General features: G+C 35.9%; 1 protein-coding gene and 1 pseudogene across 2 annotated transcripts in view; one reads left to right on the plus strand and one right to left on the minus strand.

The window, feature by feature from the left end:
• Positions 1 to 27,688, minus strand: part of WDR48 (WD repeat domain 48) — a 65,527-nt gene that overhangs the window by 30,114 nt on the left and 7,725 nt on the right. The window contains exons 2-8 of one of the 2 annotated variants that reach the window (XM_077129763.1): positions 21,245 to 21,385; positions 7,547 to 7,625; positions 6,784 to 6,866; positions 6,537 to 6,666; positions 6,346 to 6,459; positions 4,448 to 4,536; positions 3,941 to 4,042 (exon numbers count right to left, since the gene is read on the minus strand). In XM_077129763.1, coding sequence (XP_076985878.1) covers positions 3,941 to 4,042; positions 4,448 to 4,536; positions 6,346 to 6,459; positions 6,537 to 6,666; positions 6,784 to 6,866; positions 7,547 to 7,625; positions 21,245 to 21,385 — 738 coding nt within the window. The remainder of the gene's footprint in view (positions 1 to 3,940; positions 4,043 to 4,447; positions 4,537 to 6,345; positions 6,460 to 6,536; positions 6,667 to 6,783; positions 6,867 to 7,546; positions 7,626 to 21,244; positions 21,386 to 27,688) is intronic. The other variant, XM_077129762.1, reaches the window with a different exon arrangement.
• LOC143657411 (cytochrome c pseudogene) lies at positions 19,808 to 20,154 on the plus strand (annotated as a pseudogene).

The following is a 27,688-nucleotide window of genomic DNA, read 5'->3' on the forward strand; positions in this document are numbered from 1 at the left end:
AAACAAGTTCAGTAAAGTTGAGGGATACAAGATGAATATGCAAAAATCAGTAGTGTTTCTATACACTAGTAATGAACAATCTGAAGAGGAATATAATTCTGTTTACAACAGCTAAAAGAGTCAAATACTTAGAAGTAAATGCAACCAAGGATGTAAAGGACTTATACATAGACAACTACAAAACTCTGCTTAAAGAAAACAAAGACCTAGATAAATGGAAGGACATCCCATGCTAATGGACTAGAAGACTAAATATTGTTATGATGTCAAATTCTATCCAAAATGACACATAGATTTAACATAATCCCAATCAAAATTCCAACAGCCAACCTCACATAAATGGAAAAGCCAATTATCAAATTTATTTGGAAGGATAAAGGGGCCCCAAATAACCAAAACCATTTTGATAAAAGAACAATGTTGGAGGACTCAGACTTTCTGAATTTAAAGCTTACTACAAAGTTACAGTGGTCAAAATAGCATGCTACTGGCACAAGGATAGACAAATAAACCAATGGAACTGGACAAAGTTCAGAAACACATCTTCACATCTATAGCCAATTTATTTTTGACAAGGCTGCCAAGTCCACTCAATTGTGAAAAAACAGCCTCTTCAACAAATGGTGCAGGGAGAACTAGATATCCACATGCAAAAGAATGAGGAAGGACCCCTATCTTATACCATAAACAAAAAATAACTCAAGATCTATCAAAGACCTAAATATAAGAAACACGACTATAAAAATCCTAGAAAAAAATGCAGGGTAACATCTTCAAGTTCTAGTTTTAGACAATGGTTTCTTAGACTTTACACCCAAAGCACAAGCAATAAAAAACAAAATAGATAAATGGATCCTCACCAAAATTGAAAACTTTTGTACATCAAAAGATTTTATCACAGAAGGGAAAAGACAATCTACTCAGTGGAAGAAAATATTTGGAAACCAAATATTACACCCAGAATACATAAAGAAATCCTACCACTCAGTAATAAAGAAACAAAAAGCCCAATTAAAAAATGGGCAAAAGAATTGAAGAGACATTTCTCCAAAGAGGATATAAAATGGTAAAAAAAAAAAAAAAAAAAGCGCACAAGAAGATGCTCAATATCATTAGGTCTTAGAGAAATGCAAAACAAAATAGACAATGAGATACCATTTCATATACCCACTAGACTAGCTACTTTTAAAAAACTACAAGTTTTTTAACTTGTAGTACTAGAGAGGATGTGGAGAAACAGGAACTTTGATTAATTGCTGGTGAGAGTGTAAAATGGTCAGTCTGGCAGTTCCTCAGAAAGCTAAATATAGAATTATCATATGACCAGCCAATTCCTCTATTTATATGCCCAAAGTAATTGAAAGCAGGGACTAAAACAGATATTTTCATACCAATGTTCATAACAGCATTACTTTTTTTAATTAAAAATAATTTATTTTGAACAGAAATGAAATTTTAAAATGAGCAAGGTGTGTGTAATTTTTTTATGTTCATGGTCTGGGAATTAAACCCAGGTCTCCCGCATGGAAGGCAAGCATTCTACCACTGAAGCAAGGTATATTTTTACATCTTTTCTTTCTGTAGTCAAGGGGAAACACTTTTTAGAAAAATACATCTTTTATATGAATCCTGATACACTTTGACATATATACTTCAATGTAAATAAGTAAACAGAGCTTAAAAGTCTGAAATTTTTTGAAGTCTGGGAACAGGGCATAGCAATATTATTCATTAAATACCAAATGGTGGAAGCAATTCAAGTATTCAACAACTTGATGAATGGATACACAAAAATGTGGCATATACATACAATGGAATATTATTCAACATCTAAAAGGAACGAAGTTTTGGTTCATGGGACAACACAGATGAATTTTGAAGACATTATGTTGAGTAAAATAAGACACAAAAGGACAAATATTGTTAAGATCCCACTGCTATGAAATAATTAGAATAAGCCAACTCATAAAGTTAGACTCCAGAATATGGGTTGCCAGAGACTGGCTTGGGGGTAGGGAATGGGGGTTTAATGCTTAATTTATACAGAATTTCTACGCAGGTTGATTGTAAAGTTTTGGAAATGGATGGTGGTAATGGTAGCACAACACTGTGAGTGTAAATGACAATACTGATATATAAGTGAATGTGGCTAAAGGGAAATTTTAGGTCACATATATGTTACTAGAAGAAAAATTAAAAAATAAAACAGGACTGTACTATACAGTAAACTCTATTGTAAATGATGGGCTATAATTAATAGTACAATTATAAAAACATTCCTTCATAAATTATAACAAATGTACCACACTAATGCAAAGTGTTAAATAATAGGGTGGTATATTGAAAAAAACACACCCCAGTGTAAACTATGGACTATACTTAATAGTAAAATAGTATTCTTTCATCAATTGTACAAAGGTACTATATAAATGCAAAGTGTTAATAATGGGGGTTGTGGTGTATGGGAGGGAACACTGTGTTTTTTTTTTTTTGTTTTTTTTTTTTTTTTTTATTAATTAAAAAAAGAATTAACAAAACAATTAGAAATCATTCCAATCTACATGTACAATCAGTAATTCTTAATAACATCACATAGTTGCATATTCATCATTTCTTAGTACATTTGCATCGATTTAGAAAAAGAAATAAAAAGACAACAGAATAAGAATTAAAACAATAATAGAAAGAAAAAAAACAAAAAAAACAAAAACAAAAAACCTATACCTCACATGCAGCTTCATTCAGGAACACTGTGTTTTACATGATTTTTCTGTAAACCTACATCTTTTCTAATTAAAAAAAAAAACAAAAAAAGGAATGCAAAGGAACTCAAGAACCCTAGAAAATGTTCTGATACACAGATAAGAATATATTTATTTCCTCTAAATCTCTCACCAATAATACAAAATACATATGATCCCCACATTGCAGATTTGCAAACTAAGAACTAGTAAAGTGAAATCCTCTCTGCAAGGCCACGAAACACATTAACACTGAGATTCCTTCTCATCTCCAAAGGCCTCCACTGTCCTCTTTAAGTCAGGTTCTGCAAAATAATTTCCTTCAAGTTGACTAAGTCTTCAAATCTCATTTCACCTTTGGAGATAGACAAAGGCTTTTCTAACGCATGTGTGACTGGCCTCCACAAAATAGTCCCCATAATGCACTTTCCAACAGAGTAACAGATGGATGGTATTTATTGTCTCCTCATTTTTCTAACCTCCCTTTTATAATCTTATCATTTTCTAACCCCCCTTCTATAATCTTATCACAATCAATTCCATCCAACCCTGGATTTATCACCACTTTCTGATAAAATGAAATGGTGCTTGATTTTTCTCATTTTTAAAAACTATATTGATGATAAATTATTTTTCCACAGCTACACACATACAAAAATAGAACTGTGATTTATAATTCACAAATTATGTAGCTGACACAGTACTACTATATATTCAGATATTAACAAAATTGTTTTCTTTGAAATGCTGGCTCTAAACATAACATTAGGAAACTAAAATTATAGACTATATTCACATAGTCAACTCACAAGATCTGATGTAAGTCAGACACACTGTGAAGAAATTTTCTACTTAATACACTGGCAGAAAATAGTCAATACCAAAGCTTCCTTCTGCTTTACACAAAGTAACATTTTAAATTGTCTTAGTATAAGTATCATAACTGTACACACTCATCTACAGTACAATTATTCTGAGGGAATTCCTTGTTCTGTCTTTATTTAAAAGTAGCGCAAATATGATTTTTAAGTATTATAAGTGAAATTTAATACTTTAAGGATTTAAAAAACAGTCCACAGTTATAATATGTGCAGCTTTTGGTTTAAATCAACCTATGCTACAGTACATAAAGTGGGGAAATTTCTGCTATCTGAAATTTCTGACAAGGTAATTTAGTAAATGTCCAAAAAAATGCATACCTGTGTGCCATCTCTATTCAACAGCAATGCTTTTACATTATCTGTATGCCCTTTAAGCTTCATTAATTTTGCACATGTTCTTGGGTCCCATACCCTTAAAACCTGCAAAATTTTAATAGAATATTACACATGAGTATGTACATGATCAAATTGAAATGACAGATGACTTTTATAAGTCAATAATGACCATTAAATTCAAAGAAGCAAATATTGCTTCTGCCAATGGACACTGTCTACGATTCCCAATCTTCTGAAGTAGGAGGAAACCTTTCTAATGCCAGAAAATACACAGGAACACCCCAACCTCTACCCACCCCCACCAACTCTCCACACATTGTAGTAGCTATAGTCTTATTTGAACAAAACATTTCTTTCAGCATCCACCAGGCAAAACCACTGTATTTATATTATAAAATACATTATTATATTTAATAATTGCACAGATTAGATTATTTTGGCTTGTTTTCTAGTGTTCAAACACAAAATCAACTTTAAGGTCCCCCTTACCTTCTCAGTGGACCCTGATACAATGATTGTTCCCAGTTGATTCATTGCCAGGCTGTAAATAGAATCTTTGTTTCCACTTAGAGAAGAAGCTATAAGGATATAAATGGAGCTAAAGGTTAACAAAATCATCAGCTGATAAATAACTTGTCAGCAAAAATTGCAAGTTTAATTAGTCAATTTAAAAATGTTATATTTATAATTGCCTTAAGGAAAAAATTTACTTACAATAGAGATGATTCTAAGGAACAGTATTGTTATGAAAATTTGAGTACACATACGAGGTGCTCAACAAATATTTGCTGAATTGAACTGCACTGCCATTCAAAAACTATCCATATATGTAATGTATTTTTAAAGATATACATGTGCCAATATATATAAAAAAGTTCAATCTCACTAGAATCCAGAGAAACACAAATCAAAACAAAACATCATTTTCATTTTCCAAAACAAAAAATAAGGTAATGCTTAATTATGAAAAAAGTACAGTAAAATGGCACTTTCTTACATTACTTTCTTACATTACTTACATCCTCCCTTCTTGGAGGAAATTAGGCAATGAATAATAAGATTACAATGCTTTTTGTTTCAGAACTCAACATCACTGAAATGAAAACAGTTGCATATAAAATTGTTTATACAGTATGACCTTAATTTTACAATAACGAATAAACACACAAAGAAGTTATGAAAGGAGTTAATACATGTAAAGTGCTTAGAAAAGTTCCTGCTTATTCTAAGTGCTCAATAAATGTTAGCCATTATTAGTATTAGTTCTATAATCACAAAAATCTTATGTGAAACCCTCTCTTAATGCTAAGAAAAATGTTCTGCAGCAGACTCTAATTACTAAGCCTGGTCTCTGACCTTACGGCATTCCCTGCTTTTCTTCTGTTTTGGGTTTTCGTCTTTGTTTTTGTTTTGCTTTGTTCTCTCCCATTAGTTTGTCTTTGGAGGCAGGCCTTACATCTAGAGAATTAGAGCTGAATATGCGTCATGACAGCCCCCAGAAGAGGCCAGCTGCTCAAGTAATGCAATAGCACACATGTGAAACTCAGGGAGAAGAACAAGGGGAGTATAATGCTCAGTCCTTCAAATATTTTCTAGCAAACAGGGAAGAACAAAATTCAAGAAATTATAAACACCAGTCTCCCAACTTGCAAACTAAGTTATACTGCCAGACTGTTTTAGCCATGTTGATGTGAGTACTCCACAGTCACGACAAACTGGACCTATAACGTAGGCATCTAGATAGCACAAGCCCCATGTCCTGAACACAGACCTTCCAGGACAGGTTTAACCAGAAATGTGTTCTTTTTTTCAGGGTGGGGGGTGGGGTACATGGTTCAGGAATCAAACCCTGGTCTCCCGTATGGAAGCAGAAACGTGTTCTTAAAAGTCCCTCTGACACCTGACCTAGAGGATTCTAGGTAGGCTGGGTTAGGTATGAGGCCAAGCTGCAAGCCTTGACTTGTACGAGTCTAATCTGGGAGTCAGAGATTTCTTAGCTGATGAGGCATCCAGGCTATTAAGTGGCTATAAATGTCTCTAAATTGTCTTCAGAACACCCTAATCTCCCTGGACTTTTCTCAAAGTGACTCAGAAAGGATCGCTCTAAATTAGCACTGAAAACCTTTTCTTCCTTTCCTCTCAGCCATTAACTCAAAGGCTCTTAATATAAGTAACACTTTTAAAAGTCAAAAACCGCCTACTTTTTCAGGTAATCACCACCTCCATCAACAATATCTGCTGAGTATGTGGCTTTGGGCCAGGCAATGCTGTGGGAGATACAAAGTAGTAATAAGAGACTCTTCTGCCCTGGAGGAACTTACACATTAGCTAGGGAGCTAAGACATGCACATGTACAAAAAGAGCCAGGTTATACCTGGAGAAGTTACCATTTTTAGACTGCAGTGAGGAACTAGCTCCTTGCTGTTCAATCATACTCATGGGGGCTAGAACGCTGCAGGTAGAAGAACTCTCAAAATATGAACAACTGTCTTGATGTAAACCTATCAAAGATGTTTTATAAACCTTTATTTATGTCAACTTGGAACACTTTCAAAGATAATTTTTTCAAATGTCTTACTTGTGACAGTGTTATTTGATGCAGTCAATGCTGTTAAAGTATTCACATCCCAAAGAAATATCTGTCTGTCCAATCCAGCTGATGCTACCAGTTCTTTATCCTTGGCATATGCTAAGGCTTTTACATAATCCTGCAACAGAATATACCATGGAGTACTCTGTAGATCAATAGGAAAATGAGCCACACGAAGTATTTGCAGATACCAATATTATAATAAAGATACTGAGAACTATGTTAGTTGTTTTACCTTATGTGTCCTTAATGTTGACATGCAAAATCCCTTATGTGCATTCCATACTTTTACTGTCGTGTCAGAAGAAGCAGATATTACTAGAAGAGGCAAAGAATTAACAAACCCCTTAAGTATGATTTATACCCACTATCAAGTCTTATCTTGAAACAATGAAATTTTTAAACCAATGTTCATACACACATACATATATATGTACTTGAAAATTCACAAAATCATAACATCTTTTCAAATGTTCATACATACATACCTCAAAGCTCTTTTCAGAACCTATTATATTTTGCCTCAACTTTTTTTGAAATATGCAGGGTAAACTGTTTTAATGTTACAATTGAAGGCTCTACTGATATAATCGAGAAAAACTTTTTGTAACATATACTGCAAAACCAAGAAAAGGATCTTACCAAAGTCGGAAGAAAAATAATATTAATAAGGCTAAAAGAAAAATACATAGTGTATGAGACTATATGTAATTCAAAAGCAGGTGTTTAGAAGTCTGAAGAGTTGTCACCGCGGGCCAAGAGGTAGTGAATGAAGAGGGGAGGGGTACAAGGGGGCTTCTGGTAATGTTTTGTTTCTTGATTTGGGTCCTGTTACATAGGAATCCTCACTTTGTGAAAATTTATCCAGCGGTACTTAAGATTTGTGTGCTCTATTATTTGTGTGTTATACTTCAATTAAAAAGTTCATATAAAAAATGAAAAACTATCAAACTGAATTAAAAACTCCCAGAAGCCCAATAATCCAAAGAAATACTTACATGTTTTACCATTACAACACAGTACAATGTCGTTTACCCAGTCAGTGTGGTGTTCCATAGATGCTATATATGGATCTTGCTGAAATTAAAAAGGAAAAGCACAAGAGAGATATCAGTTACATTGGGAGATGATACGTACTACAAATTATAGATATGTTTCTATTCCTCAATTAATGTAACACACAGCTCTAAGGACAATTGAATTCAGGGTAGAATTTCACCAAACAGGAGATGTTTCCAGTTAATAGACAAAATGGAAATTCTCTTCCAAAACTGTTTTATTATAATGAAAGCCTAAGTTTCCAGGACAAAAGTGTAATTTTTTTACCATATGGTGGTGAAGACAACAAATTCTATGATAGGCAGTGCAGGTGACACAAAGTGCTATACAAAGGAGTTTACTAGCAAGGATAGAAATTAAACAAATCTGTAGGGAGATAGGAACCAGTGATGGCGAAGATCCACAGCAGACAACAGGGACAGAAATGAGCCTGATGAGTGTCCTGAGGAGCCTGGCGTGACTATATGAAGAAATAAACACTTGCTATTATCTTCCTACTGCTGTTTTTTACCTTCTGAATTAAATGTCTTCCTCATCTTATCTATAGTCCTTCCTGGAAGGAACAGAAGCCAAGGGCTGAGGGAATGCACTACCTGTACCACAATTTCAATTCAGAAACTTAAGTGTTCCTCCACTCCTCTCACCTGGCTTAATTACCAAGAGAGGTCTTTTAAAGAAGAATAGTTATAGCCTAACATTTAAGACAGGCAAGTTCAAGAAACATAGTGGGCAAACAGAGGAGGACTTCACAATTCTGTTTGAGAAATGATGCTATTCAATCTCAGCATTAAAAAAAAAAAAAGAATAGAATAAAGTAGTTTAAGGTCAGGACAGGTAGCTTTCCAGACTATTTCAGGTTAGTATCTTGCAAGTGGTTTCTCTAATTTGTTTGAAATATTCTGAATTCCCAGAAAGGGGACATTCCAACCCAAATATAAGTATCAAAAAGCATTTCAAAACCAAACATAAATAGCTTTCTTATTTTCCATGCTTTTTTTCATCACCTAGCTGTGTATTCAACACCATGATCATTTTTAGAAAATCTGCATCACTCCAGAAAAAGAAATAAAAAGAAAAAAGAAAAAAAATCATACATCCCATATCCCTTACTCCTCTCTCTCACTGACCACTAGTAATGCAATCTACCCAATTTTTTTTTACCCCTTACATCCTCTGCTATTATTTATTTATTTATTTATTTATTTTGACTCATCTGTCCATACTCTGGATAAAAAAGAATATCAGACACAAGGTTTTCACAATCACACGGTCATTTTGTAAAAAATATCTATATAGTTTTATACACTCATTTTCAAGAATCAAGAGTACTGAAACACAGTTCAATAGTTTCAGGTTTTCCCGTTAGCCATGCCGACACACCATAAACCAAAAAGGGGTATCTACGTAATACATAAGACTAACCTCCAGGATAATCTCCCAACAGAAATCTTTCAGCCACTGAAAAACTTTATTTTGTCTCACTTCTCTCTTCCCCCTTTTGGTCAAGAAGGCTTTCCCAATATCAGGAAGCCGGGTCCTGGCTCATCCTGGGAGTCTGGTTTCACACAGTCAGGGAGATTTACATCCCTGGGAGTCATGCCCTGCACCAGGTGTACAGTTCACCTGCCAAGTTTGGCTTAGAGAGAAAGGCCACATTTGAGCAACAAAAGAGGTTCTCTGGAAGTGACTCAGTAATAACTGTAAGTAGGCTTAGCTTCTTCTTTGCAGAAATAAGTTTCAAAGGGGTGAAACTCAAGATCAGGGGCTCAGCTTACTGAATTGACTGTCCCCACTGCTTGCGAGAATATTAGGAATTCCCCAGATGGGGAAGTTTAATATTTCTTCCTTTCTCCTCAGTTCCCCAAGGGGACTTTACAAATACTTTTTTTATTCTCTGTACAAATTATTCAATTATTAGAGTTATATACTGGGGCATAACTCTAACATGTACAAACCAATAAGAACTCACGCCCTATTCAAGATTCCATATAATTATGATGTTCAAATGAACTGACCATATCAGTTAAATTGGATAATGAGCTACAAAAATATATAAATTTTGTACCAAATAAATATCTCTTTCTTTGGTCTCACAGAGAAGCGGAAGTTAAAATATGGATCATATCATCCTTTACCCAGTACTCTGGTTTACCCTAGGCCTATCTAGAGTAGATTCATTCATATCTCTATTCGAAGTCTGATCACTTTTTCAACTTTTTAAAACAGTTGCTGTATGGGGTAATGCTGACTTTCATAGCGTCAGTGCTCTAAGTCTCAGGTGTCACATAAATACCCAAAACTTCGAGGAACAACCAAGTTATACACAAATAGTTTAGTATCTCAGAATTTAGAAATAACAGTCTAACAAGTCCTGAGTATATGTGATTGCTGTAAGACCTTACAATCTAGGATCCTTTACTATAGGCCCCAACTTGATAACCCATGTTCAGGACACACAGCATACACCAACCTAGACCAGGTGAACTGGTTGAGACCACACACAGAACTGTAAATTCCCTAAGCCAAGGAAGCTGGTGCCCCTCCCCCATGGGCAGAGCAGGCTGGTTCCCTGAAGAGAAAGGAAACAGATTTTACTAGCAAAAGGCTTAGCTCAACCAAGCTCCAACTGAGGAATTAACAAATTCTGACTACTGAAAACAGGCCTCCAGCACAGATAAACCTGGAATAAGCACTAAAGCAATGGGAATTTTCACCCTGGTGGAGAGGGGGCATGGCTGATGGAAAAATAATAATAAACCAAAGCTTTTTGAGTGGGACAGAACAAACAGCTGGACCCCAAGAAAAGGGGGCACACAGAGCCTGGAGATACATACAGCCATGTACCAACTTAAGCTCTTAAGTTACAAAATCAAGGAGCCAAAAGGCCTTTTGTTTTGACTTTTTTCTACTCCTTAACAGCTCATAAGATAGAACTGTAAATACCCTCAAGCTCTAGCACTGCTCCAGGAAAGGGTGAAATTAAGCTTTTCTGAGAGACAAAATAACTAAGTCAGATGAAAGGAGTTAATTTCCTAAAGGATGTATCTTCCCCAAGAGAAAGGTGGAGTCCAGCTCAAGTGAATTCCTCCTTCAAGGAATTCAGTCCCCAGGGACTGGAAAACTGAAGCAATTTAAGCCATCCTACAACCTCACATGGGTCTCAACCACACCCCCATAGGGAAAGTCTGCTGAAATCAAAGGCACCATATCACTTTACCCTACATGGGCAGACAAGCGCCACATGCTGGACAGGACAAGAAAAGCACAGAATCTAGACGCTTCATAAGAAAGTCTGACAACCTGCTGGGTCTCACCCTCAGGGAAAACTGATGCAGGCCAGTATCTCCTCCTGAGACATGGGCCCATCTGGTTTGGGAAAAATTTACTGGGATCTATAATATCTAAGACCCTCCTCAAAAAAAACCAAAAAAACAAACAAAAAAACCCCTCCATTTAGGCAGGGCAAGAAAAAGAGAAACAAGAACTAAAAAATTCTGATCAATTAAACAGAACCTATGCTAAAGGTCTAGAATAAGTTGAATTGAATATCAAAGAACAGCTAGAGAACAAAGCCATCCACCAAGAAAATCCTATGTAAAAAGATTGAAAACAATCTCAAGAACAAACTAACTAAGGAAATCAAATGCATAGATAGATGCCAGCAAAGAATAACAAGACATACTAGGAAAATCGAAGACACGGCCCAATCAAAGGAAGAAGCCAAGATTTCAAATGAGACACAGGAGTTGAAATAACTAATTCATGATGTTTGAAAACATGGAAAATCGTGTCAAAACTCAAATCAACGAGTTGAGGAAGGATATAAAGAAGACATTGGGTGAACAAAAGGAACTCAAAAGTTTGAAAACCAAATCACAGAACTTATGGGAATGAAAGGCACAATAGAAGAGATGAAAAAAAAAACAACGGAAAACCTACAACATTAGATTTGAAGAAGGAGAAGAAAGGATTAGTGAACTAGAGGACCGGACATCTGAAATCTGACAGGCAAAAGAAAAATAGGGAAAAGAATGGAAAAATTTGAGTAGGGTCTCAGGGAATTGAATGACAACATGAAGCACACAAATATATGTGTTATGAGTTTCCCAGAAGAAGAAATGGGAAAAGGAGGAGAAAGACTAAAGGAGGAAATAATCACTGAAAATTTCCTGTCTTTTAGGAAACACATAAATTACAGATCCAAAAGTGCAGCATACCCCAAGTAGAATAAATCCAAAGAAACACACTCCTAGACAATTACTAATCAGATTGTCAAATGTCAAAGACAAAGAGAGAATTCTGAAAGCAGCAAGAGAAAAGCAATCCATCACATACAAGTGAAGCCCAGTAAGACTATATGTGGATTTCTCAGAGGAAATCATGGAAGTGAGAAGGCAGTGGCATAATATACCTAAGATTCTGAAAGAGAAAAACTGCCAACCAAGGATTCTATATCCACCAAAACTATCCTTCAAAAATGAGGGGGAGATTAAAATATCTTCAGAAAAACAATCACTGAGAGAATTTGTGACTAAGAGACTGGTTCTACAAGAAATACTAAAGGGAACACTACAGGCAGATATGAAAAGGCAGGAGACAGAACCTGGAGAACAGCGTAGAAATGGAGACTATCAGTAAAGATAAAAGGGGGGAAAAATTAGATATGACATAAAAAAGCCCAAAAGACAAAACGGTAGAACAAAGTACTGCCTTTACAACAGTAACAGTAAATGTTAATGCATCTAACTCTCCAATTAAAAGACAAAGACTGACAGAATGGATTAAAAAATAGGACCCACCTATATGCTATCTAAAGGAGACTCATTTTATTAGAACCAAGGACGAAAATAGATTGAAAGTAAAAGGTTAGGAAAAGAAATTTCATGCAAATAGCAATTGGAAAAGAGCAGGAACAGCTATACTAAATCTGGCTAATTAGACTTCAAATGTAAAATAATTTTAAAAGACATAGTAGGACATTATGCATTAATAAAAGGAACAATTCAAGAAAACATAATAATCATAAATATTTATGCACCAAGCAAGAGTGCTCCAGTATGAGGCCAACACTGACAACACTGAAGGGAGAAATAGACACCACTACCATAACAGCTGAAGACTTTAATTCCCCACTTTCATCAATGGACAGAACATCTAGACAGAGGATCAATAAAGAAACAGAGAATTTGAATAATACAATAAATGAACTAGAGTTTACAGACATTTACAGAACATTACACCCCACAACAGCAGGATAAACATTTTTCTTGAGTGCTCATGGATCACTCTCAAGGACAGACCATATGCTGGAAGAGGGTCAGAAACATCACAAATATATGGAGGCTAAACAACATACTCTTTAACAACCAGAAGAAATTACAAAAGAAATCAGTAAATATCTTGAGGCAAATGAAAATGAAGACACAAAACATCAAAATTTATGGGATGCAGCAAAAGCTGCAAAGAGGGAAATCTATTACCTTAAATGCCTATATTAAAAAAGAACCGAGGGTGCACAGGTAGTTCAGTGGTTAGAATGCTCACCTTCCACGTGGAAGACCTAGATTTGATTCCTGGGTCATGCACCGTTCCACCCCCCCAACAAGAAAAAGAACCACTTGTGGTGGTTCAGGGTAGAATGTTCGCCTTCAATGCAGGAGACCTTGGTTCAATTTCCAGACCATGCGCCACCCCCGCCACCCCCCACCCCCGCCACACACACACAAAAGAAAGAGCAAAAATTTCTGTTCATTTTTTTTTGACACTGAATTTTTACAGTCTTGTTGTACATTCTGTATTCCTTCACCATCAAATGTCCAATCTCCACCCTCTACCTCTTAATAAACTATGCTAATTTTAACTCTCAAAGTTGGCTCATTAATGATAGTTAATATTAGTGAGGTCATACAGTATTTGTTCTTTTGTTTCTGGCTAATTTCACTCAGCATAATGCCTTCAAGGTTCATCTACATTGTGATCTGCCTCATAACTTTATTCTGTCTTACAGCTGCGTAATATTCCATCATATGTATACACCACAGTTTGTTTAGCTACTCATCTGTTTTTGATTTTTTGATAATGGTCATTCTAGTGGGTGTCAGATGTTATCTCATTGTGATTTTGTAGTGCATTTTCCTAACAGCTAGTAAAGTTAAGCATCTTTTCATATGCCTTTCAGCCATTTCTTAGTTGGGTTGTTTGTCTTTTTGTTATTGAGTTGTAGAATCTCTTTATATATTCTGAATATTAAACCCCTATCTAATATGTGGATTCCAAATATTATCTCCCACTGTGTCGGCTGCCTTTTTACTTTCTAAGTTCTCTGATGCACAAAAGTGTTTAATTTTGAGGAGATTCCATTATCTATTTTTTTTTCATTGCTCATGCTTTTGGTGTAAGGACTAGGAAACCACCTCCTATTACAAGGTTTATAAGGAATTTCCCTACATTTTCCTCTAAAAGTTTTATGGTCTTAGCTCTATGCTTAGGTCTTTGATTAATTTTGAACAAAAATTTTTGTACAGGGTGTGAGATATGGATCTTCTATCATTCTTTTGCATATGGATATACAGTTTTCCAAACACCATTTGCTGAAGAGGCCGGTTCCAGTTGGGTTGGCTTGACTGCCTTATCAGACATCAAATGTCCCTAGAAGAGAGGGTCTATTTTTGAACACTCAATATGACTTGTTGGTCAGTATATCTATCTTTATGCCAGTTCCATGCTGCTTTGACCACTGTAGCTTGTAATATGATTTAAAGTCAAGTAATGTGAGACCCACCATTTCATTTTTCTTTCTCAAGGTATTTTTAGCTATTCAGAGAATTATGCCCTTCCAAATAAATTTGGTTATTAGTTTTTCTATTTCTGCAAAGTGAGTTGTTGGGATTGTAATTGGTATTGCATTGAATCTATAAACCAGTTTGAATAGAACCGACATCTTAACTGTATTTAGAATTGACATCTTAACTGTATTTAGTCTTCCATTCTATTAACATAGCATGCCCTTCTATTTATTTAGGTCTTCAGTGATTTCTTTTAACAATTTCTTATAGTTTTCTGCATAGAGGTCTTTTGTGCCCTTAATTAAATTCATTCCTAAATATTTTATTCTTCTGGTTGCTACTGTAAAAAGATTTTTTTTTTTTCATTTCCTCCTTGGATTGTTCATTACTAGCGCATAGAAACACTACTGTTTTTTTGGTGTTAATCTTGTACCCTGCCACATTGTTGTACTCATTTTTTAGCTCCAGTAGCATTGCTGTGGATTTTTCAGGATTTTTGACATATACTATCATATCATCTGCAAAAGTGAGAATTGTACTTCTTTCTTTCCAATCTGGATGGCTTTTATTTCTTTTTCTTGTCTAACTGCTCTGGTTAGACTTTCAGCACAGTGTTGCATAACAATGGTGACAGTGAGTATCCTTGTCTTGTTTCTGAGCTTAGGGAGAAAGATTTTAGTCTTTCCCTGTTGAAGATGATGATAGCTGTGGGTTTTTCATATATTCCCTTTATCATGTTGAGGAACTTCCCTTCTATTCTTATTGTTTGAAATGTTTTCATCAAGAAAGGACATGGAATTTTGTCAAATGCATTTTATGCATCAATCGAGATGATCATGTAGTTTCTCCACTTTGACTTACTGCTATGGTGTCTTACATTAACTCTTTTGTTGTTGTTGTTGTTGTTGTTGAACCAGCCTTGGATACCTGGATAAATCCCACTTGGATATGCTATATAATTCTTTTAACATGCTACCGGATTCGATTTGTAATATTTTGTTGAGGATTTCTGCATCTATAGTCATTAAAGAGATTCATTGTAATGTTCTTTTCTGGTAGTATTTTTGTCTGCCTTCGGTATTAGGGTAATGTTAGTTTCAAAGAATGAGTTAGGTAGCTTTCCCTCCTCTTCAATTTTTTGAACAGTTTGAGCAGGATTGGTTACTAACCCTTTCTTGAATGCCTGGCAAAATACACATATGAAGCCATTTGGTCCTGGATTTTCATTTTGGAGAGGTTCTTGATGACTGATTCAATCTCTATTTGTGACTGGTTTGTTGAGGTGGTCTATTTCTTCTCAACTCAATGCTGGTTGTTCACGCCTTTCTAGGAAGTTGTCCATTTCATCTATGTGGTCTATTTTATTAGCATATAGTTGCTCATAGTATTCTCTCATTACCTCCTTTATTCCTACGGGGTCAGTGTTTATGTCCCCTCTTCCATTTCTGATTTTATTTATCTGTATCCTTTCTCTTTTGTTGCTTTTGTCAGCTTAGCTAAGAGTCCATTGATTTTACAGATTCTTCTCAAAGAACCAACTTCCGGTTTTGTTGATTTTTCTCTATTTTTTTCATATTCTCAATTTCATTTATTTCTGCTCTAATCTTCCCTATTTTTTTCCTTTTGTCTGCTTTCAGGTTAACTTGCTGGGGTTTTTTTCTTGTTCTTCCAGGTGAACAATTAATTTCTCGATTTTTGCTGCTGCTTCTTTTTTTAATATAAGCACTTAAGGCAATATACTTTCCTGTCAGCACCGCCTTTGCTGCATCCCATTTTTTTTTAAATAAGCTTTTTTTTTTTTTTGGTGAGGGGGGAGGGTACATGGTCCAGGAAGTGAACCTTGCATTCCACAAATTTTGGTATGTTGTGTCTTCATTTTCATTTGCCTTGAGATGTTTTCTGATTTCTCTTGTAATTTCTTTCTTGTCCCATTGGTTGTTTAACAGTGTGCTGGTTAGCCTCCATATATTTGTGAATTATCTGGCCCTTTGCCTGTTATTGACTTCCAACTTCATTCCATTATAATCAGAGAAAGTGTTCTGATAATTTCATCTTTTAAAATTTATTGAGACTTGCTTGTGACCCAGGATATGCTCTTTCCTTGAGAATGATCCAGGAGCACTTGAGAAAAATGTGTATCTTGCTGTTGTGGGGTGTAATATTCTGTAAATTTTAAATCTACTTCATTTATCATATTATTCAAAATCTGCTTCCTTAATGATCCTCTGTCTAGATGTTCTATCCACTGATGAGAGTCGGGAACTGGAGCCTCCAACTATTATCGTAGAGGTGTCTACCTCTCCCTTCAGTGTTGTCAGTTTTTACCTCATGTATTTTGGAGCACTCTGGTTAGGTAAATAAATATTTTTGCTATGTCTTCTTGTTGAATTGTTCATTTTATTATTACATAGTGTTCTACTTTGTCTCTTTTCATTGTTTTACATTCGACGTCTAGTTTTTCAGATGTTAGTATGACCACCACTGCTGTTTTCTGGTTGTTGTCTGTATGAAATACCTTTTTCCAAACCTTTCACTTTCACCTGTTTTTGTCCTTGGGTCTAAAGTCAGTCTCCTTTAGACAGCAAACAGCTGGGTCCTATTTTTTAATCTGTTCTACCAGTCTATGTCTTTTGATTTGGGGAGTTTAACCCATTGATATATACTGTTATTATTGTAAAGGCAGTATTTCCTTCTACCATTTTGTCTTTTGGATTTTATATGTCATATCTACCTATTTTCCCTCTTTTTACCTTTACTGGTGGCCTTCATTTCTACACTCTTCTCCAGACCTCTCTCTCTCCTGCCTTTATCTCTCTGCTTGCAATGCTCCCTTTAGTATTTTTGTAGAGCTGATTTCTCATTAACAAATTCTCTCAGTGACTCCTTGTCTGAAAATATTTTAATCTCCCCCTCTTTTTTGAAGAACAGTTTTGGTGGATATAGAATTCTTGGTTGGAAGTTTTTCTCTTTCAGGATCTTAAATAAAATCATACTACTGCCATCTTGCCTCTGGTTTCTGGTAAGAAACCCACACATAATTTAATCGTGCTTTCTTTGCATGTGATGGATTGCTTTTCTCTTACTGCTTTCAAAATTCTCTTTCTGTCTTTGACATTTTACAACCTGATTAGTAATTATCTTGGAGGTGGTCTATTTGGATCTATTCTGTTTGGGGTAAGCTGCACTTCTTGGATTTGTAATTTTATGTCTTTCACACAGGACGGGAAATTTTCAGCGATTATTTCCTCCATTAGTCTTTCTGCTCCTTTCTCTTTTCTTCTTCTGGGACACCCATAACATGCTTATTTGTGCACTTCATGTTGTCATTCAATTCCCTGAGACGCTGCTCATGTTTTCCCATTCTTTTCCCTATATTTTCTTGTTTGTGTCGGATTTCAGATGTCCAGTTCTCTAGTTCACTAATCCTTTCTTCTGTCTCTTCAAATCTGTTTTGTAGGTTTCCATTGTTTTTCTCATCTCTTCTTCTGTGCCTTTCATTGCCATAAATTCTACAATTTGTTTTTTCAAACTTTCAGGTTCTTCTTTATGTTCACCCAACGTCTTCTTCATATCCTCCCTCAAGTCATTAATTTATTCTTGATGAGACTTTCCATGTTTGTTCGAACATTGTGAATTAGTTGTTTCAACTTCTGTATCTCATTTGATATGTTGGTTTCTTCCTTTGAGCTGTATCTTCAATTTTCCTAGTATGACTCATTATTTTTTGCTGGCATCTAGGCATTTGATTTCCTTAATGGTTCATTCCGGAGGTTGTTTTCACTCTTTACCTAGGGCTTTCTTTTTGGATGGCTCTGTTCTCTATCTGTTCTTTGGCATTCAGTTCAATTTACTCTAGACTTCTAGCACAGGTTCTGCTTAACTATCAGAATTTTTCAGCTCTTGTTTTTCTGTTTCTTTCCCTACCTATATGGAGCCTTTTCTTTTGAGGAGGGTCTCCTCAAATATGGTCAACCCCAGTCAGATTTTCTCAGTCCAGACAGGCTCACATCTCAGGAAGAGAGAGTAGCCAGTATCAAGCTTCCTTGAGGCTGAGACCCTATGAAGCTTCTAGACTCTGTGCTTTTCCTATCCTGTCCAGCATGTGGCACCTGTCTGCCCACAGCATAAAGTGATGTGGTGCCTTTAATTTCAGGAGCCTCTCCCTGCTAGGCATATGGTTGAGACAGTGGCTGAGGGAGTAGGTGGGCTTTGACTGCTTCTCTTTTCTAACCCCTGGGACTGAATTCCCTGAAGGAGGACCGCCACTTGAACTGGGCCCTACCACCCTTTTCTTTGGGAAGATACACCCTTCAGGGAATTAACCCCATTCATCTGACTAGTTACTTTCTCTCTCAGATATGTCTTAATTCCACTTTTGCTTGGGGTAGTGCTGGATCCTGAGAGTGTTTATAGTTCTATCCAATGAGCTGTTAAGGAGTTAAAAAAAAAAAAACCTTTTCAGAGCAGTATCCCAACTCCCTTGGTTTGCCAAACATGAGCTGGAGTTCTGTGTAGGCTCTATGTGTTTCCAGGCTCTATGTGCCCCTTTTCTTGGGATCCAGCCTTTTGCCAGTATTTTGTGTTGTCCAATTGAAAAGGCCTCTGTTTGTTTTTTTTTTTTCTGTCAGCCTCGCCCCCTCTCTACCAGGGTGAAAACTCCTGGTTCCTTTAGTGCCTATTCCAGGTTTATGTGGGCTCGGGGCCTGTTTTCAGTAGTCAGAATTTGTTAAATAATTCTATAATTGGAGCTTGGTAGAGCTAATTCTTTGCTCTATTAGTAAAGCCTGCTTCTTTTCCCCTTGGGAACCAGCCCTGCTGTTCCTGTGGGGGAGGAGCATCAGCTTCCAGAGCTTGGGAAACTTGTAGTTTTGTGTGGGATCTTAGCCATTCCTCCCATTCCAGACTGGTGTATGATGTGTGTCCGATCACTGATGTCCCCCAGCAGTTGTCCCACACAGTTCCTGGCTATTTAGCAGCTACTCTGGAGAATGAACTAAATTCAACTCCTTACTATGCCATCATCTTGCCCCATCTCCCTTTCTAAGGTAACATTAGGCCCCATTGTTTCAATTAGTTAAATAATTCAAAGCCTGCTGTACCAAAGTTCACTTAAAGAAACATTATCAAGTATCTATGTAAAGTAGTGGTTCTTCTCATGGACTGAACAGCAGACTTGTAGTGCTTGCTAAAAATACACAGAAAGAAGCTCACAAAGAAATTCAAGGTCTGGCACAATGGTTTTGGCTCTAATCTCTTGTCACTCACTAGTCATTTAACCATGGGCCTCTGTGAGCATCGACTGTAGCAGCTGTCTCGAGTGATTATTACAAGAATTAAAATCATATTGTGGAGAGCAGTTGTCTAAATTCTGAGCAGGGACCTTCGGTTCATGGATGGTGAGAAAGCAAATTCAAAATGGGTGAGGTGGAGAAGGGCAAAAAGATTTTTGTTCAGAAGTGTGCACTGTGCCTCACCATGGAAAACAGAGGCAAGAACAAGACTCAGCCAAATCTGCATGGTCTCTTTGGGCAGAAGACAGATCAGGCCTCTGGGTTCTCTTACACAGATGCCAACAAGAACAAAGTCATCATTTGGGAAGAGGAGATACTGATGGAGTATTTGGAGAATCCCAAGAAGTACATCCCTGGAACAAAAATTAACTTTGCTGGCATTAAGAAGGCAGAAAGGGCACTTGATAGTTTATCTCAAAAAAGCTACCAGTGAGTAATAGTTGGCCACTGCATTATTTATTATAAAACAGATGTCTTATGACTTTTTTTACATGTATCATATTTAAATTGATCTTATATAATTCAGATCATGAATGGCTGACAGAGATATGACTCAATCAATTGTGGGTATTAAACTGGATTAGATGGAGATGTGTCTCCACCCATCCTACATGAGTCTTTTTTTTTTCTTTTTTTTGCATGGGAAGGCACTGGGAATCGAACCCAGATCTCCAGCATGGCAGGCGAGAACTCTGCCACTGCACTATCACCCGCCCTCTACCTGAGTCTTTATTAGTTTATTGGAATCCTATGAAAGAGGAGACATTTCAGAAACAGTCCCTTTTGATAACAAGGAGAGACAGAAAACTAGAGTTTACCAGGCAGTAACCTTTGGAGATGAAGAAGGAAAACACCTCCCAGGGAACTTCATGAAGCAAGAGGCCTGGAAAGAAAGCTGGCATATGCTGCCATGTTCACTATGTACTATCCAATGCAGGCATTCAAACAAAACACTAAAAGACTTCCTTTCCATTTGACTGGAGGTTTATCTTTACATACATTTAATTATGTTCCCTGTTGAGGAGACTTTGATGCTCCTGAGTAACGGAAGTACGTTGTCTTCATATTTTTATACCGACCTTGTATTATCTAATAAGGCCCTACAGATTTTGTGGGGTCCCTAAATGACTGTGAAATGAAGAAACCAAATATTTGCTAAAGACTAATTATAAATATAACAGCAATAGTTAATCTTTTTTTAGTAGCTCTAAAAGCATTGCAAATAGGCTTTTTTGGGACACATTTAAAGCAGAAAAATGGACTGCTGAAAGTAATTCCCTTTAACAGACAAATTTTATTGTTCCTTTGAAGCAGAGAGCTCTTAACACAAAGCTAGTTTACAGTCTTTGCCTTAGCAAAAAACACTTCTGAAACTCCCCTGACTGGTTTTCTCAGAAGCTTATAGAATTCTGGTTATAAAGTCTTTATACAGTATATCGAATAACTTCTCAAGGAGATTAAATATAAAGCTGTGAAAGGTATCATATTAGACGGTGAAAGCCAATAGTCCAAAGTTTCCTCTGACTACAGATTTAAAATGGAAACAGTTTTTCGACCTTACCTTGTGCTGATTTACACTCCATATTCTTATGATGGAGTCTCGGCCGGCAGTGAAGAGTCTATTTAGTGCTGGATCTAGCTGCAGGGCATTGACTCCGTTTCGATTGTACTTCTCCACTTCATCTCGAATAACATAGGAAACCTGTCAAATATGTCAACATTTGCTTTTTATGAAGTTATAAAGCATGTAATAATAAAAAGTGACCTATTAGGGGCTAATATGAAATTCAAAATCCCGCATTTTCCAATATAAAACTTCTTTTAAAAAAATTTAATTTATATTTTACTCAATAAAGCCTGAAGGACTAAGGAGAAGAAACAATAAGCAAGTTTGATGCTGAACTATTGTAACTGCCTCCTAACTACACTCCTCTCTCCTACTCCTGTTTGTCATTAATCCACTCTTTATCAAAACAACTAGAGCAATCTTTAAAAAATATAAATTGGAACATGTCTCAGCACTATTAAAAAACCTTGGTTGCTCATTATTAAAACCATGATTTGATCTACACTCCTTACATGGCCTAAAGGACTTTGTTCACCCCTTCTACTATTCATTCAGCTTTGCCATTCTGCCCCAGATGCTTATACACACTGTGCCTACAGACTCTGACACATAGTGGTCCCCTCTGCTTGGAAGCTCTTCCTCCCCTCTCTGCCTGACCAATTTCTACTGCATTCTTCACGTTTCAGTCTAAATGATGCTTCCTCAAAAAAAGCTTTTCCCTGAGCCACCAAGAAAATGAGATTTTGAGTTCCTGTAACACACTAAACCTTTCCTTCGGGGCACTTTACCCTACTTTATCATCTGTTGGTGACCTCTGTCTGCTCCATCTGAAAATCTAAGAGAATCAACCAAATGCAACTACAAACTAAGAAATAATGCCAACACACTGGCTGGCAGTCATAAGAAAAACTTTCTAATTTAATGAAATAGCCAGTTAAAAATATAATAGGGGAAAACCCATTTATAACACTAACAAAAACAAACACTTAGAAATACATCTCTAAAGAAAGATACATAATTGACCGGACAAAAACATAAAAGAAAAATTGAATAAAGGAGACATGTCATATTACAGCATAGGAAGAGTCAAAATCGATAAAATAAACAGAAAAAAAAATTGCTTTTCCCCAACACCCAGAACATTTCTTTTAAATCAGGATAATTAGGAATATATCCTTTAAAGATCTTAAAAAGTACTATAAGACTATCAGAATTATAATGAAGTTTTATAACAGAAATAAACAAATGAACAATAGAATAAAACAAAATTTGGAAATACATTTTCTACTAGAAAAATTATATCCCTTCTACACGTCTTAAACCAAAATGAATTTTAATATGGTTTGAAGACGGAAATTCAATAATGTAGTGATAAAAATACTTTTAAAAAGACAGAAAAATATTTAAACAGTCTCTAGATAGACAAGGCCCTTCTCAAATGACAAAGACAGCAGTCTTTACAAAGAAAAAGAGCAAGACTGATCTGATCAAAGATAATTCCAAACTTTCTGTCATGTACAAGAAGGTTCGTAGCAATAGCAGTATTCATAATAGCCAAAAAGTAGAGGAAAAAAAATTGTCCATTGACTGATGAATGCATAAACAAAATGGAATACATCAATACAATAGAATATTTGACCACAAAAAGAAAGTACTTATACATTCTATAACAGGTGAAACTTGAAAACATTTTTCTAAGTGAAAGAAGCCAGAGACTTAAGAAATCTTTAAAACAGGCAAATCCATAGTCAGAAAAGAGAGTTGCCCGGGGCTCGGAGGAGAGAAGAAAGGAAAATGACTGCTAATGAGCATGGGTTTTCTTTACGAGGGGTTGAAAATGTTCTGGAATTAAATAATCAAAGAACAACCACCAGTGAATTGTATACTTTAAAAAGGTGACCCTTATAGTATGTGAATTTTATCTGAATAAAGCTATTTTTTAAAAAGTCCATATGTAAAAAAAATAATATGAGCAAGATATAGTAGGCAAACAAACATTTAACAGGGAAAACACTGAAATAAAAACAAAAGGCAAAAGTTTACTCTTGGCAATATACAAAGAGTCCTCAAAAACAATAAGAAACTTTACAAAAGAAAAAGGAACAAAGGTCATTAAGTTTTTAAAAAAGAAATTATAGTCAACAAGCACAAAAATATTCAAAGATACAAAAATTAATAAGAGATCATTTTACCTATCACACAGAGGCTCTTTTAATAATAAAAATTGCCATTTTTTTTGAAGGTAAATAAACACTCTCATATATCACTGACAGAAGTGTAAATCATTACCTTTCCGGAAGACAATTTTTCAAATAGCTATTAAAAGTTCTAAAATGTGCATACTCTTTAAAATTCTACTTCTAGGAATTTAAAGAGTCAGTGTGTATATGCAAATAGCTACAAGTTACTTGAGGGGGTACAAGTAACTGAAATCTACTCAAACCAGATTAAGTTTAAAAAAAAAAAAAAGAGGAAAATTTAACATAAACATACAAGGATACCTAAAACAGAGCCCAAGAGCAAGGAATATAGTCATGAATTATGAAGCATTTTAAAAATCAAATTATGACTCTGCTTAAACTTTCAATGGCTTTTCATTGAACTGAAAGGAAAGTTCAAATTCTTCACATGACTTGATTCCACCCTGCATCTCCACCCTCACTTCACACTAACTTCCCCCAGCTTCTTTCATTACAGTCACACTGAACTCCCTTCTGTTCAAGTATTATCAAGCTCTTCTCCCTTTCAGAACCTCCACATTTACTGTTTCCAGTGCCAAGCCCTCCCTCCACCTGCCCAAACCTCCCCCAGTAATCCTCTCCCCCCAGCTCTCACTCTTACCCTTCAGGTCTTAGCAAAAAAGTCAACTCCTCTGAAAGACCTTTACTTATCCACCCCCACCCCGCAACATGATAGTCAGGATTCCCACTGAAGGTAGAAAGTAATTCTCAGAAAAGCAAGTTTGAGCTAACCTCTTGAAAGTTATCTACTACAGACATATGATTTAAAATGGCAAAGCATTAGAAGTATTCTGTACGGATAAATTTTGGCACATATATCTGTATTATATCTATATAATAGATTGTTTAATGTTTGATATAGAAATAGATCGACTGAGATGGGGAGAAGGCTGTGACATATTTTTAAGTTAAATTTGCATGGTCTAATACATAAATGTACAATTGGTACTGCAAATTTTTTTTCAAAATACTAAGTACATAATATATTTGAAAATAAATACACAAGTCTGGAAGGATATACATAAAACTAAAAGTAGTTATACACTAAAGACTGAAATGGTATAATCTAGGAATGCCTAGAGTGTATAATGATAGTGACTAAATGTACAAATTTTAAAATGTTTTGCATGAGGAAGAACAAAGGAATGCTAATAATGCAGGGTATTGAAAACAGATGGTAATTAATATTTTAAAATTTTAACTTATGTGTGAGACTAAAGCAAAAAATGTTTATATAGTACAAAATTTGTATTTTGACTAGTGCATTTCCTATTATAACTTATGTGGACAGCTTAATTCAATACCATAAGTAAATGGAACCTTGAGTAGGGCATGAGATTTGTGAATATGTCGAGTGATGCCTCAATAAATCCCAGCAGGATTTGAACAGTGAATAAAAAGAGTATTTGCAAAGTCCCCTTTGGGGAATGGTGAGAAAGGGGGAAAATTTAAATTCCCCAAGTGGAGCATTCTTGATATTCTCAAGCAGTGGGGACAACCAGAACAATAGGCCGAGCCCCCAATCTTGGGGTTTGTTCATATGAAACTTAACCCCACAAAGCAAATGAGCCTACTTAAAATTAGGCCTAAGAGTCACCCCCAAGAGAACCTCTTTTGTTGCTCAGATGCGGCCTCTCTCTCTCTAGCCAACACAACAAGCAAACTCACTGCCTTCTCCCCTCCCTATGTGGGACATGACTCCCAGGGGTGTGGACCTTCCTGGCAACGTAGGACAGAAATCCTGGAATGAGCTGGGACTCAGCACCAAGGGACTGAGAAAACCTTCTCGACCAAAAGGGGGAAGAGAGAAATGAGACAAAATAAAGTGTCAATGGCTGAGAGATTCCAAACAGAGTTGAGAGGTTATCCTGGAGGTTATTCTTATGCATTAAATAGATATCATCTTTTTAGTTAAGGTGTAAAGGAGAGACTGGAGGGAATGTAGAACTGTGTTCCAGTAGCCATGTTTCTCGAAGATGATTATATCTGATGCTTCCTTTATCTACCTTATGGACAGATGAGTAAAACATATGGATTAAAAATAAATAACAGGGGGAACAAATATCAAAATAAATTTAGTAGATTGAAATGCTACATCAATGAATGGGAGGGGTAAGGGGTATGGGATGTATGAATTTTTTTTCTGTCTTCTTTTTATTTCTTTTTCTGAACTGATGCAAAGGCTCTAAGAAACGATCATGATGATTAACATACAACTATGTGATGAAAAAAAGAATGTTCATATTGTATGTTGATTGGTTTTATTAATAAAAATTAAAAAAAAAGTACTTATTCCTGAGTGATGGAATTATGGTGATTTTCATTCTTGAGACTTTTTATGTGACCTGAATGTTTCACAATGGAAATATATTATTTAACTTTTTAAATTTATAATTTAACGATTATTCAAATAATTTTTGCCTGTATTTAGGAAATCAAATAGTACTCAAAGGCTGTAACGAAAAACAATCTTCCACTCTTCCCCTCATCATACCCAGTCTTACTCCCTAGAGGTAATGGATTTCAACTTCTGGCTATTTCTTTTGGATAGTTACTTGCATTTCTCTAAACATTGTGTATATTCAACTTTCTGGTTCATCCATTATACACAATACCTATTTACTTGATGCTAGGATAGATGAGGACGTATTTTTTCTCAAAATCTTTTTCATCCATCCTTTCAATGTAGACAGATTGCAAATCACTATTTCTGGTTGAATGAATAACCACTGCTTATATCGTGATAATGTTATACTGTCTACTGCCTAACCAAGTACTATATTATGAACACATTATCTCTCTCTCAGAGAGCTTTTCATTTTTCCTAGAGTTTCTATCTTTCTTCTCTTCTTCAATGTTTTCCTCTACTGTAATTTCAATGTTCTTCTGTTGCTGCACCATAAAAGATATTCTAGCAAGAGATCCTCACCCCAACCCTGACCTCTTTTTTTCCAGCTTTCCTTCTCTGAGCCTCCATTTTTCTCACTCCAATCTATCTGGCCATCCTCTAAATTGGGTGGCATAGCTGACACTTTTGGCACATCCCCTTACCGCTGTTCTGGATGAGAGCCATTGTTTCCTGAATTCTATCTAGTGCCTCCTCCTTTCTTTGCTCACTTCCCAGTTTTGCTGAAGTACAACCTCAAGAATTGAAGACAATAAGTAAGAAAAGGTATGTGGTAGGTAAGTTAGCCCTTGCATGCCTGATCTTTCTCCTACCTTTACACCTGATTTTGCAGAATAAAGAAAAAATTTCCTCAGCTTTTGAAGGCATTGCTCTAGCTTCCTTTAGCATCCTATATTGCCAGTGAATCCAATGTCATTCTGTTTCATTCAACTTTTAGGTGATCCGTTCTCTTTCTCTTCTGTACTACCACCCCTCCCCCAAGGTTTACTCCTCTTGAACTTTCACTGGCCAGATGTTGGCCTATTCAAACTGAGCCTTCATCTTTTAGGTGTTCTATATTATTTATCTTTGTCCTTTTATTTACTCTTTTAAGAGTTTTATAACTATTAATTTTTTTGGTATGTTTTATGTGGAAAAAATTGAGATAATGACTTTATAAGGAAATGGTTAAATATGGTACATCCATTCTATGTAGTTATCAAAGAATGAATACGAACTATATTCACTGATACATTCCAAGACATATTAAAACTTTGCAGAGTGGCTCAGTGGCAGAATTCTCACCTGCCATGCCAGAGACTTGATTCTCAGAGCCTGCCCATGCAAAAAAAATGTATATATGTATATGTGTTTGTCAGAGACAAAAAAAAGTCTAGCTGTAGAAAGGAGAACAGGATTCAATTCTTTCAACAAATATTGATTTAGCAGCCACTAAGCTCAATATTTAGTGTGGTGCTGAGGATAAAGCCAAGAGGACAAGTCCTTGCTCTCTTGGGATTTTCATTCTAGAAGGAGAAAGGGCAATAAAAAAAAGTGGTGACAAGTCAAGTGAAGCTTTTTGCAGCCCCTGCCCCCCCCCACCCGCCCCAAATAGGTAATACTTTGCAAGCTGAAGAGAGGAAACTAAAAGAAAAAGTAAAAAACACTAGAGATAGAGGGAATAAATGACTGAACAAGATGCTATAAAACTTCATCTGGCAGAGCCAAGAATATCAGGGAAGGCTGCCTTAATTTGCTTCCATAAAAAGAAGTGTGGGGGGGAGGTCACTAGTAAGCTCAGCAAGGGAGTGG

This window comes from Tamandua tetradactyla, chromosome 15, assembly GCF_023851605.1.
Source record: "Tamandua tetradactyla isolate mTamTet1 chromosome 15, mTamTet1.pri, whole genome shotgun sequence".
Lineage (NCBI taxonomy): Eukaryota > Metazoa > Chordata > Mammalia > Pilosa > Myrmecophagidae > Tamandua > Tamandua tetradactyla.